The following is a 15663-nucleotide window of genomic DNA, read 5'->3' as shown; positions in this document are numbered from 1 at the left end:
CCAATGCCAGGATCCAATTATACAGAGGATGATGAATTTACCAGTTTACCTAGTAATTAACAGCAATAGCTTATGCATGATTTAAAGGATGACAACCATAAGCATATTCAATTATGCTACTTTCCTTGACTGTATCCCTCAGACAACATAAAACACTCAGGAAAATGAAAACATATTTCACATGCCTTGACCATGTGGAATCCAAGCAAATGATATCTATTCTAAAGATCGCCACTGAGTAAAATAAACTCACATCAGAAAATTTAGGACTTCCTATCTTAGGAGCAGAGCTCGGTTATGAATTGTACTCATATTTGAGTTCCGAGGTCCTATGTAGATGTGATCACCAATTAATGCAAAACAGACTGATGCATTTGGGGTGAATATTTTTTCCATAATAGAACAAACTGCCTAGTCTTAAGATCAAACAGCCACTTTTGCAGATTTTATTCATTTTGTTTGCAAAAATGTGTTGTATTTTACCAAACATACAATTTGATAATTTGTGCATAACATACATCCTCTGAAATATATAAAATATTGTGACATATTTAACGAAAGAAATGGAAGATTTTGATCTTTGTTTAAATAGATTTCTTGTGAAGAATTGCAAGCTGTTTTATTCACTATCAAATTTATCAGTTCAAATTATCTTTTCTCAATTGATTCAGAATGAATAAAATCAATACGCTTCCTAAACTGATACCACAACAGAATGATTACAAAGAAATTAAAGCTTACTGGGAGGAAGGGGCTCATCGATGGTAGGGTAACGGTTGCCGTCTTGTCTCAAAGAAGGCAGATGATTTATTGTCTGAGCACAGTGTGGTAAAGGGATATCACCTACAAGAGGAAAAATGTATTTAAAAAATCATTTTGCTTTACATTAGAGCAATAAACTATTAAATATTTTTTCTGTCCCGATAATGATGAAAATAGTTGATGCAAATGCAAAGCTGGGAAATTATATTCGTGCTGAATTTTAATAACAATAGGCTCAGATTTTGTGGTCAATGGCAAGACATCTGTGCTCACCACTGACCTAAGAAGAATGACCACACTTACCTCGCATAGACCTCAAAAGGGCAATTGGAAAAAATTGGCTCCCAGCTCAGTGGCAAAGACCCTACAGCATGTAGGGTCTTTCTCACATAAATCCCATCATGTGCAGAAGAGCCAGGGAAAGCCCAAGGAAAAATTGATGAAAACTTCAGTGGTAGGTTTAGCTGTCTGTCAAAGCTGTCAATATTGTATGAATATTTCTGACATTGAGAAGCATTCAAAAATGTTTCAATTGATATTTAAGAAGTGATTAAACATGAAAAAAATGGTTAAATACACTGAAAAGCAAATCAAAAATATTTAAAGAAGCTAAAACAATTCCAAAAAATTCCAAACATGCTTGTAATCATTCCTCTCTATTCAAATGAATTGAGATGCTGTTCATATGCCACATCTACCTTGGCGTGGGTTATTTGTGTGGATGCTCTACAGTAGGAAGTGGGTAATTGCTGCAGTTTTACACTCCCCATGGTACTTCACGAGAGGTCTAATGGCAGACCACTGTCAAGAAAGTGCTGCCAAGCTGTTCTCAGTAAGTTTGGGAATCCTCAACTTGCAGGCACTTACACATGGGAATGTAAAGAATTCCATACAAATCCATCAGAACTTCCCTGAAAATTTGAGAGCATTAATTAGTAAAGGAAATCACATTCTGTCAGTGGGATTGGTACGAGAGACTTGGAGGTCTGTAACATGATACCATTGTTTAAAAAGGGAGCAAGGGTTAAACCAAGTAACTACAGGCCAGATAGTTTAACTTGGGTGGTGGACAAATTATTGGGAACAATACAAACCTTCTTATAGAAGGGCACAGATTAATCAGAGGTAGCCAGCACAGATTTGTTAAGGGAATATTGTGCCTGACTAATAATTGAATTCTTTGTGAAGGTAACAAGGAGGATTGATTAGGGTAGAGCATTTGATATAGTCTATAAGTTATGCTAGAACTGCAGACAACAGTAATTAGATAACTGCTAGAGTACTGTGTCCAGTTCTGGTCACAACACTAAAACACTAGATGATGGCCCTAGAGAGAGTGCATAGGACATTTAAGAAGGTATTGTCAGAACTGGAGAACTGGAGCTATGGGGAAAGATTAGATAAGCTGGGGTTGTATTTTTTGAAAAAAAAGGGGATGAGGGGAGATTTAAATGAGATGTACAAAATTATAAGGGGCCTGGTTAAAGTAACTAGGGAAGGCCTAGATCTCTCAGCAGATAAGACAAAAAGCAAAGGGCGCAGATGTAAAGTAATTGGTACAGGGATTAGAGGGGAGATGAGGGAAAATGTTTTCACTCAGAGGGTGGTAGGTCCTGGAACTCACCGTCCCAAAGGGTGGTGGAAGCAGAGTCCCTCAACACATTTAAACAGGATTTGAAAGTGTACCTTAAGAGCTGTGACCAGCAGGGATACAAATCAAGATCTGGGAGGTAGGCTGGGGATGGGCAGCTCATTTTCAACTGGCAGAGGCAACATGATTCAAATGACCCATATTATATATTTTCCATGATTCTATAATTTTGAATCAGTCAGTCTCATCTAACAAATTATTTTCTTTTCAACCAAAGGAATGAGGGTGGTGCCTATACGGAATGAGCTTCCAGAGAAAATAGTTGAGGCGGGTACAAAATGAAATTTAAAAGACATTTGGATGAGTACATGGATAGGAAAGGTTTAGATGGATATGGGCAAACTTGGGGAAATGGGACTAGCTTAGGTGGGCACCTTGGTCAGTATGGACGAATTGGGTGGAAGGGCCTGTTTCCGTGCTGTATTAGCCTATGAATCATAGAAAGTACAGCACAATACAGGTCCTTTGGCCCACAATGTTGTGCCGAACTTTAAACCTCGCCTAAAAGCCATCTAACCCCTCCCCCCCACATATCCCTATAGTTTAAATTCCTCCATATGCTAATCTAGCAATCTCTTGAGTTTGATCAATGTATCTGCCTCCACCACCGCCCCAGGCAGCACATTCCATGCCCCAACCACTCCCTGGGTGAAAAACCTCCCTCTGACATCTCCCTCGAACTCCCCCCCCCCCCCCCCCATTACCTTAAAGCCATGCCCTCTTGTATTGACCATTGGTGCCCTGGGAAAGAGGCGCTGGCTGTCTACTCCATCTATTCCTCTTAATTTTTTGCATACCTCTATCGTGTCTCCTCTCATCCTCCTTCTCTCCAAAGAGTAAAGCCCTAGCTCCCTTAGTCTCTCCTCATAATCCATACTTTCTAAACCAGGCAGCATCCTGGTAAATCTCCTCTGCACCCTTTTCAACGCTTCCACATCCTTCCTATAATGAGGCGACCAGAACTGGACACAGTACTCAAAGTGTGGTCTAACTAGAGTTTTGTAGAGCTGCATCATTACCTCGCGGCTCTTAAACTCGATCCCACGACTTATGAAAGCTAACATCCCATAAACTTTCTTAACTATCCTATCCACCTGTGAGGCAACTTTCAGGGATCTGTAGATATGAACCCTCAGATCCCTCTGCTCCTCCACACTACCCAGAATCCTGCCATTAACTTTATACTCTGCCTTGGAGTTGAGTTTGTCCTTCCAAAGTGTACCACCTCACACTTCTCCAGACTGAACTCCATCTTCCCCTTCTCAGCCCAGCTCTGCATTCTATCAATGTCCCTCTGCAATCTTCAACAATCCTCCACACTATCCACAACACCACCAACCTTTGTGTCGTCTGCAAACTTGCCAATCCACCCTTCTACCCCCTCATCCAGGTCATTCATAAAAATCACGAAAAGCAGAGCTGCCAGAACCTATCCTTGTGGGACACTGCTAGTCACAGCCCTCCAATCTGAATGCACTCCCTCCACCACAATCCTCTGCTTTCTATAGGCAAGCCAATTCTGAATCCACATGGTCTCTGACCTTCTAAAGAAGCCTACCATGTGGAACCTTGTCAAATTAAATTAAATTTTTAAATTAAATTTTATTTACAGCGTGGTAACAGGCCCTTCCAGCCCAACGAGTCTGCGCCGCCCATTTTAAACCCAAATTAAACTACCCGTACGTCTTTGCAATGTGGGAGGAAACCGGAGCACCCGGAGGAAACCCACGCAGACACGGGAGAACGTACAAACTCCTTACAGACAGCAACGGGAATCGAACCCCGATCGCTGGCTCTGTAATAGCGTCACGCTAACTGCTACTAAAATCCATGTAGACCACATCTACTGCACTACCCTCATCAATCTTCCTGGCCACTTCCTCAAAGAACCCTATCAGACTTGTGAGACATGATCTGCCCTTCACAAAGCCATGCTGGCTGTCCCTGATCAGACCATGATTCTCTAAATGCCCATAGATCCTATCTCTGAAAATCCTTTCCAACAGCTTGCCCACCACAAACGTAAGGCTCACTGGTCTATAATTCCCTGGACTATCTCTACTACCTTTTTTGAATAAGGGTACAACATTTGCCACCCTCCAATCCTCTGGTACCATTCCCATGGACAACGAGGACTCAAAGATCCTAACCAACGGTTCAACATTCTCCTCCCTCGCCTCGCGGAGCAGCCTGGGGAATATTCCGTCAGGCCCCGGGGACTTATCTGTCCTAATATTTTCTAACAGCTCCAACACATCCTCTTTCTTGATATCAACATGCTCTAGAACATTAACCTTACCAACACTGTCCTCAGCGTCATCAAGGACCCTCTCCTTGGTGAAGACTGAAGAGAAGTATTCATTGAGGGCCTCACCCACTTCCACAGCTTCCAGGCACATCTTCCCATCCTTGTCTCTAATCAGTCCTACCTTTACTCTCGTCATCCTTCTGCTCCTCACATAAGTGAAAAATGCCTTGGGATTTTCCTTAACCCTACTCGTCAAGGCCTTTTTATGTCCCCTTCTTGCTCTCCTCAGCCCCTTCTTAAGTTCCTTCCTTGCTACCCTATATTCCTCATGAGCCCTATCTGATCCTTGCTGCCTACACCTTATGTATGCTGCCTTCTTCCTCCTAACTAGATGTTCCACCTCTCTTGTCACCCATGGTTCCTTCACCCTGCCATTCTTTCTCTGCATCACCAGGACAAATTTAATCCCCAACATCCTGCAAGAGATCCCTGAACAACAACCACGTCTCTATAGTACATTTCCCTTCAAAAATGTCATCCCAATTTACACTCGCAAGTTCTAGTCTTATAGCCTCATAATTTGCCCTTCCCCAATTAAATATCTTCCTGTCCTCTTTGCTCCTATCCTTGTCCACATCAATGCTAAAGGTTAGGGAGCAGTGGTCACTGTCCCCCAAATGCTCACCCACTGATAGATCTATCACCTGACCCATTTCATTACCTAATACTAGATCTAAAATGGCATTCCCTCTAGTCGGCCTGTCAACATACTGTGACAGGAATCTGTCCTGGACACACTTAACAAACTCTGCCCCATCTAAACCTTTAGTACTAAGCAGGTGCCAATCAATATTTGGGAAGTTGAAGTCTCCCATGATAACAACCCTGTATATTTTTGCCTCCCGATCTGCTCCTCAGTATCCTTGCTGCTACCAGGGGGCCTACAGAATACTCCCAGTAGAGTAACTCCTCCTTTCTTGTTCCTAACTTCCACGCATACTGACTCTAGAGAGGATCCTGCTACATTATCCACCCTTTCTGCAGCTGTAATAGTATTCCTGACCAGTAGCGCCACCCTCCTCCTCCTCTTCTCCCCCCCTCCCTATCCCTTTTAAAACACTGAAATCCCGGAATATTCAGTATCCATTCCTGCCCTGGTGACAGCTAAGTCTCTGCAAGAGCCACAATATCATAGTTCCACATATTTATCCAAGCTCTTAGTTCATCACCCTTATTCCTGACTCTATGAATAATGTTGAAGTGATATTAAGAGCATCACACTGATTTTCAAATGAAAACTACTAAGTGAAAATGCAACACGCCAATGGTTGGGTTATTGTACTGTAGATGAAATGCTGATAATAACATCTTGCAGAAATGGTTTACTGGACAAGACAGAATACTTTGAACTCTTTCATGTCTGTCCTGTTATTGGTCTCTATAAGCACAATTTTTAATAGCATTTAAACCACTTGATTTCCCTAAAACAGTATGCAATAATGCAGCTTCATGACTATATTACAGACTTGAGGGTTCCTTGCCAGACATCACACACAAATATTAAGTGATCTCATAATAGTAAATGGAGAATGTTACAAAAAAGGCGAGTTAACAACTTGCATTTATGTCACGCATCTTTTTCTAGAACCAGTAGGAAAACATCCCAAGATATTTTCAGATATCTATTTTAAATGAGAAGTTTAAGGTTTAGTAAGAACATGAGACTGTGGTGTTATACACAGTTACATCAATAAGTAAAGTCTTGTACCCGTTCGTTCTCTCTGAGTGCAGTTCTGAGGTCAGTGAGATCTCTGCACTTGACCTAGCATTCTGGAACTGGGAAAAAGAAAATATTATATCATAGTTCACACTGCTGTTCATCACCAAGTGTAGACAAATGAAAGATCTTGATCTGAAATGTCGACTGCCCATCTCCCTCCATAGATTCTTGCCTGACCCACTGAGTTCATCTAGTGTTTTTGTGTTGCTAAAGGTCTCCTTACTTTGACTGGCTTGCTGCTAGTCCCCAACTTGGCTCATTTGACTTAACAGGAATGGCAACTTGGAAGAAATACCAAAGGCAATTCGTGCCCGCAGAAACTTAATCATAGCCCAAATCATTACCTTCAGCAGAACAGGGAAAAAGTACTGCAAGTGAAGGAAGCAAGATTTAATGCTTGTGCAGCCAATCAAACAGGTGAGGATTACAATTTATGAATCAGAACATAATTGGAGTTACCTGTTTTTGTTGAACAGAAAAGATTGAGGAAAATGTATTTTCTGATCCAATAAAAATGGACCTGGAATTTCTGAGCATTTCAGGGCATTTCCCTACTTTTCAGCAGGGGATGAGAAAATGTGGAAAATTGCTGGAAATTGCAATTTTTATCATTCCTTAGAGTTTCTGTAGGCTTTCCACTTAAATTAAAATAGGAGATTGGGGAACTGCATAGAAATTCTAACCCATGATAAGCAATTAAAATATTCTGCTCAGTCTGGATCATTTGCAGAATAAAGAGTAAAAACACCATGGAACTAATCCAGTGTGATCTGAAGTATTACATGCCCAGATAGTTTATGAAATCCTTTCCATCTTATACTCTACAGCACTCTCAGGACAACATTTGATCACCAACCAACACCAAGCCTAGCTCATATAACAGTAGTCTTATGTGTAGAGTCTTTAAAATTTTTACATGACTTTTTTGTGTGTATGTTCATTAAGGAAAAACTTAGATTTATGTGGCAATTTATCTGATCACCCAAATTGCTTCGCAGATAGGCATCTTTGAGAAATCCAACCTCTATTCTGATGCAGGAAACAAGGCAGCCCATAAACAGTGACATGATAATGACCAGATCATATATTCACGATGGATAAACGTGGGCCTGGGCTCTATTAGAAATTTCCTGGACTTGATGTAATAAGGTATACTCAACTGTGAGGGAAATAAGACCTCAATTTAACATTTCAGCCTCAAGATGACACTCCAAAAGTCCCGTGATCCTTCACAGTGGAACCAGCATGGATCCTAAGTTCAAATCACTGGAGTTGGTCTTTAACTCACAAGCTTCTGAATCATAGGCTAGAACAGTACCACTGAATCAAAGATGATACCTGCATTAGGATGGAATTTGATTGTGAATGCTGATCATGTGAGTCAGCAAGATGCAGAATAAAACCCTTCATTGATTTGCTCATATGTCTTTGCCCGAGTCTCTCAAGTGTTTTCTATTGTACCATGTCCTCATTGGCCAAGCTGTGGCCATTGAGAACAACATTCACAGTAAATTAGGAACATTTTTTGACATAGGATGATGGCCTCTGGGAACTGATTGACTCTTAACCAATCTTTTTTCAGTAGTGAATGCAAGCTTTCATCTTTCAGTCTGAACTGGAACTGAACACATCTTAGAGTCAAAAACCAATGCAAGATTTCCCATTACTTTTAGTACCTTTACATTAGCTACATAGAAACCTACGTATAATGCAAAGTTAGGAAGTCACCTGATCCAGATGAAACAAATCCTAGTTTGCTCAGAGAATCCAGAGAGAGCAGAAATTTTGACCAGTCTACAAAGATTTTGGTGTGAAACCAGAAAACTGAAGGACAGTCAGTGTAATCACTTTTCAAAAAAAGAAGGCAGAGGGGTAACTCTGGGCTAATTAGTCTAACGTCAGTGATGGGAAAACCACGAGGGATCATTGTAAAGGACAAAATTAATTTTTACTTGGAGAAGCAAGATTTGCTAACCAGCATAGATTTGTTAAATTCAAATACTCTCTGACCAAATGGAATGATTTCTTTAATGAAATTAAGAGAGGGCTGATAAAGTCTGTGCAGTTTTAGTTGTACATGTGGATTTTCAAAAACTCTTTGAAAAAATACAATATAACATTACATTTGAAAAGTAGAAACATATAGTTCTAAATGGCCTGTGTGATTTAGATACAAAATCAGCTAAGGGATAGCAGACAGGGCAGTGGTAAAGAGTTGTTTCTCTGATGGGAGAGAAATATGTCCTTAAGTCCTCAGGGGAACCATTGCTTCTCTTGTTAGACATTAATGAACTGAACTGTGGCTTCGGGATTACAATTTTGTGGAGAATATTAAATTCAGCAACATGGCAGTGGGCAGGACAGTAAAAATCTTTAAAAGGACAGCAATGCACTGCTGAAACGAGTAGCACATGTGATTCAAGGACAGAAGGACCTGGGGTTGATGTGTACCAATCTGAAAAGTTTATGGGATGTCTGCATTAGTAAATAGATACACCAGCTACAAAAAAAAAAGGAAGACATGCTAAACCTTTACATTCAATGACTGGACCTCAATTTATTTTTCATATTTCCTTATGGCATAGGAGGCAGCCATTTTGGTCCATTGAATCTACGCAGTTCTTTGACTTTGATGGATGGACATGAGAAGAGAAATTAGATTCCATGTGAATTTTCAAAATGCAAATAGATAGGTATTTGAGTAGGATTAATTTGGGAAGATATTGGGGGACTAAATAGGATATCTTTTTATAAAACTGGCATAAGCATGATGGGACAAATGGCCTCCTTATGCTGTGAGGTTCTGTCTATTTGCTCCCCTACTCTTCCTGGTCTTCTTACTATTAAGAATGTATTCCAATCAGATTTAAAATGGAGCACCTCATACTTCACCAATTTGAAATCCCACCTACCATTGTTTTGCCAACTCATTTGATTTTATGTCCTTCTGTAACTTCATGCTCTCATCCACATAACTTTTCATTCCTTCTAACTTAAGGTCATCTGCAAATTTAGATACGACACAAATAACTACAAGGTAAGGAGGTGGTCTTTCAATACTGAGGTGCAAAGGAATTTCTTCTCTCAGAAGGTGACAAATCTCTGGAATTCTCTATCTCTTGTGGAAGTTAGACTAAAGAGGAGGTAGACAAATGTTTTGAAAGATCAGGGAAATTCAGGACTATGGGAAATTGGCACAGAAGATGAGTTGATGCTTTGGGCAGATCTGTCATAATCATATCGAAAGGCTTTAGGGCTCATATGGCCTACTCCTGCTCCTACTTTCTTGTGTTCTTCTTGCATTTTTGTGTTACCACATCAATAATTTAAGTTATATGAAGTCAAGGCCACAGTAGAAATCTCCAGATAATGTCACTTTTTGCACCCTGCCAATTGAAGACTTCATCTCCATCTCCTACCTTCTTATTAATCACAGACCCATTCTTGAGTGGTGGGGGGAACACAAGGTTGGTTGGGGTAGGATGTGAATAACGTGCTTCCATTGCATTAGACATGATTCATCACAGTCAAGGTGGTCAATGATAATAGAGAAATAAGGCAGGATAATACAATATTAGGTAGAATTTATTCAGATAAGAACGTTGGTTGTCATGTGCATCAGAAGTGGTTTCTATGGCTACTCTGGAAGTAACTTAACAATGCCACTGTTTCTGCCCCCATGCAAATTAGCATCAATAACAAGGCCACAGTGGCATGGGTACTGCCAGAAGATTTTAATGAGGTAACTTCACCCTGATGCTGCACATTTGAAAGGACTGGGAACAGAAGTCCCAAGCATGCATGGCTAGCCAGCAAAGCAGAGTAAAAGATGTTTGGTCTCCTGTGTCTAGCATATCTCCAAGGAATGAGAAAGATCCCATCATATATCAAATTTCTATAATTTAAAGTGTCTTGACAATGTTTTTCCTATTTACTTCAATAAAAACAACTGATCACAATAAATCACTGCTTTCTAAACAATAGAAATTGCACCAAACGAGAAATAAAAGGCAGTAATAGACAAGGAATAAGCTTGTCAAAGAGATAGGAGAACCATCCACTACCAAAAAAAAACACTAATATACCACTAATATCAGAAATAGACAACCAACAGAAACGCTTAAAATGGTTTGGAAAATGCTTTTAGCAATCATGATTGCTTCTCAATAACCCAAAAGTATAATGCTAAGCAATTAAACGTCACATAATAAATCACATTAAAAATCAATTCCTTAAAAAAATTGAAATCACTTCAATTTTCCTTTCCAGAATCTTGAACCCTTCTTTGGGATTTGAAGCTTGAGTTTTGATATCTTTGCAGGAACTCCATTGACTTCCATGTTCATATCATAGCTGAATCAAGTAGATGTCTACAAACTCAGTGTCATTAGATGACCTGAAGTGTGACTCTGGCCCTAAGTCCCAAACCATGGAGCACATTACATCAACTTGCCCATTAAAATCTGTTGCAGGAGACACCTCATTTCTGCACCTGGTATCTCAGGAGAATACTGATTGGCCTGAACGACTGGGCATTTGAGAGTGAGGCCTTGCATTTCATACAAAAGAGAGAAAGGGTGTCACTTTCCATCATAACTCCCAGAATGTGCCATGATGCACCTCCCAATCTCCATTTGTTTCCCCTATGGCTATGATCCCAATAACAACAATTCTCTGAAGTCCAATAAGGCTCCACTTTGTGTCCAAACTGGAATGTAGGAAGAGGAGCAGCCTCCTCACTCCTTGAGCCTATTCACCATTTAAAAGGGTCAAAGCATGATCTGTGACTTAAATCCATAACTCATCAAACTGATCAATCTCAAATTTACAATTAAATCTGATCCAGCATTAATTGTACAGAGTCCTAAATCTCTCCCAACATCTTGTGTGTAAAAGTATTTCCTAACTTCACTACATCTATTTTCACAGACCAAAGGAAGAGGCCATTTGTCCCATCAAGTCAATGCCCACCCAGAGAGCATTCCCATTTTGCCGCTAATTTTCCCTGTAACTTATTCTCCCCACATTCCCATCAATTTTATCATCCATGTACTCCAGGGGCATTTTTGACCAATTGGCTTATGAATCCACACATCTTTGGGATGTGGGAGGAAACTGCAGCACCCAAAGGAAACCCACGTGGACACAGGGGGAATGTGCAAACTCCACACAGACAGTGTCAGAGGTCTGGATTGATCCCAGGCTGCTGGAACTGTAAGGCAGAGATTTACTAGCCGTGCCACTGTTGAAAAGTCTGGGTCTAATTAGACTGTAATATCAAGACTTCCCAATAAGGGGAAATAGTTTCTCACTCTCTGGCCTACCAGTCCCTATTAATACCTCAAATGCTTCAATTAATTTGCTGCTTAATCCTCTGACTTCCAAGAAATGCAGTCTAAGTTTCTGCAAACCATCCTCACAATTGAACCCTGGGTAAATCTACACTGTACTCGCTCCCCAGCCTGGTGTGCTGTCCAGAACCGCAAGTGAGGATTACAGGCAGGGAGGTGAACCCTCATTTTCAGATATGAAACACGTTTTGGAAAAGGGACTACGATCTTTGTGATTAACAGCAAACCTGGTGACTCACAGAGTATTCCAGACTTGTGTTTTGTAAGTGTTGCCCTGTATCCTGTTCAAGCAAGTGGCAGAGGCATTGGAAATTCAAATTTCCTGACCTTGCATTAGGGGTTGAAGCTGCTTAGAATCCCACAGGTGAACCTGCACTACAAACAAATTGTTGACCTGAACTAAAATAAAATTCGAAGGGATTTGTATAAGAGATACATATTACCCTGTGTGGGACCAATGACCACATATGGGTTGCATAGATAATCCTTCTTATTAAGCATTTCATTGGACTCAAGGATGACTCACAAACAATCCAGTTTTGTGGTTTCTGATGTGGCTAATGAGAAACCACAGATTCTTCCACATACAAGATACTATACATTACTGTTAGTACAAATTAGAAGTTTCAACTATACCACTTATTGATTCAATATAATTAGAGTGCCAGTCAGAGATGGCCCTTTCTAACATTCACTGTCTACAAGTGTAGCAGTACTGCTCTTGAAACTATTTTGTTATATTCAGGTTGGGATTTATCCTCTTCAAAAATATACAGGTACATAGAAGCCCAAGACCTGAAGACTTCAATCTTTCTGAATGGCAGAGGAATTCAGGGAAGGAAAATGTCACATCAATATAGTGTTTTAGATTCTTGCAGAAGGCTCTTCAAGAACCCCAAACATTAGTTCTCCACCGCTACTGTACCCCATATCCTCCATCCTCCCACCCCTACTATTGGAGCACCTGAGCAGCAATACAGAGTATAATACCTGCTTAGACTTAGAATGAGCACAAAAGACCAAGGGCATATTTCTTCCCAAAGTACAGAACTTTGTTGGGACTACATTATTGGGTCCATGGTTAATTTTCTTTAAGTGCTGTGAGGGCTTAATATTTATTTAGGGCTGTTTTTATTCTTCCTCAGTAAAAAACAACTTCTATCCAATGAAAATCTTTCTTCATTTATAGGGTTGAAAATGATGCAAAGTCCTTGATTTATGAATAATGACTTTTTCAATTCACAGTGACAGTGCTAGAATCTGAAACTATAAAACAATGTGTGGAGAGGGAACAGTGACTTTTGGGGGGCTAATATCACAAGCTTTATCTTCATTCTCTGTCCATTATTAAGAGGATCACTTTTAATTGTTTTCTGAGCAGAAGTAGCTACCATTTACAACATCAATCTCCACCACTGATAACAGGAATATGAAAAGAGAGAGGAATAGATATGAAGATGCTTCATTATTTTAGGTTTACAAACTAATTATTTTACTGGGTGAACAAATGCGAATGAAAATATAATAATGCTGGGAGAATTAAAAGCTACTGTCTAAAGTACACATAATGTACATCTATGGCTCTAACCTTCCATTCTGCTGCTCTGTCCTGCAATAATCTCATCATTTACCAACATCCTTTCCAGTGCTTGGGCTGCAGGCTCTTCTGGCCACTGAACGATGCTGTCTGCTTGTATTCTCTCACAGTACTCAGGGCTATGGCCTGAATCTGGCATCGACTCGAATGCACTGTTCTCATCTTCCTCTTCTTGTGAAGAGAAAACTGTACTTTCAGATAGCCGTGCACTGTCAATTGAGGAGAAACCTGGTATGGCTTGAGGAGAAGTGATTTGTACTATCATAACAGGAAGTACTTTGGCAAGAAGTGCTGTAACAGGATGTACTGTAACAGGAAGTGCTGTAACAGGAAGTCCTACAACATGGTGTATCACAGATGTCCCACTCATTATTGACCTGCTGTGCTGTGTCTGTTCCAGTCTCACTTTGATTTCTTTGCTGATCCTTCTCTAGGATTTGATTTAACTCAGAAAGATGTTCAACCGATGCACTACGAGGCAGCATCCTTCGCCCGACGTTGCTGGGCCCACTTGTGTCACTACTCGTTTGGAGCTCTGCAGTATCCATTTCACACGTTGCACTTTGGTCTTCGGTTTCTTTTTCTGGCGGTTCTAAGGAAACAAAATTGTTGCCGGTCTCTTCTTGGGCATCATCGTCATCCAGCTGTGCGGAAGGCAGACTATGGAGCAGCCGATGCAGAGTGATGTAGTGTGTTCGAGGGGTTTCTGGCTCTCCTGAACCACAAGCTGAGGCAATCACAGACTCCAGCTCAGACACCGGCAGTGAGAATGGCCTGGTTTTCCTTTTTCCTGTTTTCCTCATTTTCAATGTACCATCTTCCTGCTGAGATGAAGCCTCACTGTTGTCAGTCCTGTCCACCTCACCCATGTCTTCAGTGACATTTTCAGCCTCAGGCATGGATTGACCAGAACATACTTCTTCTTGTCTGACATCGTTTTCCAGTGTTTTTTCTCTCTCTGAGGTTCCATCCAAAACTGAGCTAGCTTCAGGCTGGGGTAAATCAGTTACAATCGGGCAATAGGCTCCTGAGGTCCAACATATTGCTGGTAAATTATTCTCTTTGTCGTTGTCACCATCATCATTCACGTTTTCAATGGCTAGGTCTAATTCACTGACTGGCGATGGTTCACTGAAATTCACAACACTAGTACTGTCGGGTGGACTACTCAAGTCCACACCATTCACATTACTTTCGCTTTCATTCAACTGCTCAACCTCTTCTGTACCACTGACACTCTGGCACTCATAACAGGTCTGCTCTGTTACGTCCATCGTCTGATTCTCCTGTTGTTCAGCTGATCCTGCTTCAGTACTGGCTGAGATATCTTCATCATCTAAAAGTTGTCAGAGAAAAAAAAAATGAAAGAAGTGAAAGCATTCCATCATGACCTGTTCTGCACCAAGCTCATATAATTAAACTTCTTTTACAAGCAATAAATGCTGGAAATACATCACAGGTCAGTAAGAATCCTTAAAGAGGAAAGGCAGATCACAAGGGTAATTTTCAACTGCTGCTCATGTTATTTGCCTGAAAACATCTAGAGAGCAGTTGAAAACCTCAGTAGTTCCACTGAAGCTCAAGTTCATCTGATGTAACTGTTAATTAGGTTTGTTAATGAGCAAACGGCATTACCTGTCTGCCTCAGGGTTATGCTTCTTTAATATACTGACTTGTCCACTGTTGGTTGCATCCCACTCAATTTGTCAATTTCTGGTGCAAATGCATGGAATGTGGTCCCCACTTAGGGGATGGCCCAGGTTACTTTAGTATAGAAGCAGGAGTATACAACTTATCATAACTTGGGCTCAAATCCATCCATTATCTGAACCCCTAGATGGGAGGTCAAGCAAATGTGTTTCTTTCTCCTTCCAATTTTTGGTCTACTGATTATATTCTATTCTCCCATTAAGAGATTAGTCACGCGTACATCGAAACACACAGTGAAATTTATCTTTGTGTGGAATGTGCTGGGGGCAGCCCGCAAGTGTCGCCACGCTTCCGGCGTCAACATAGCATGTCCACAACTTCCTATCCTGCACGTCTTTGGAGTGTGACAGGAAACCGGAGCACTGGAGGAAACCCACACAGACACATGGGGAGAACGTACAAACTCCTTACAGACGGCGGCCAGAATTGAACCCGAGTCGCTGGCTCTGTAATAGCATTACGCTAACTGCTACACTACCGTGCCTGCATTACAATCCAAATGAGAGAATTTTTTTTGTCCAATACCACTTGCCCAGCTCCTTATACATGAACATGTCTCTGTCG

The 15663-nt window shown here is 40.8% G+C and overlaps 1 protein-coding gene across 1 annotated transcript in view; it reads right to left on the bottom strand.

Annotated features, from left to right (window-relative positions):
• The window catches only part of LOC127570344 (E3 ubiquitin-protein ligase HECW1-like), a 315832-nt gene that overhangs the window by 119372 nt on the left and 180797 nt on the right, over positions 1-15663 (bottom strand). Inside the window, 3 exon segments of the mRNA XM_052015802.1 lie at positions 742-843; positions 13381-13615; positions 13617-14725. Of these exon segments, the coding sequence (XP_051871762.1) occupies positions 742-843; positions 13381-13615; positions 13617-14725 (1446 nt within the window).

The sequence above is a fragment of the Pristis pectinata genome, chromosome 5 (genome assembly GCF_009764475.1).
Source record: "Pristis pectinata isolate sPriPec2 chromosome 5, sPriPec2.1.pri, whole genome shotgun sequence".
NCBI classification, from domain to species: domain Eukaryota; kingdom Metazoa; phylum Chordata; class Chondrichthyes; order Rhinopristiformes; family Pristidae; genus Pristis; species Pristis pectinata.
Note: the sequence above shows the minus strand (reverse complement) of the source record. Positions and strands in the feature narration are given on the sequence as shown.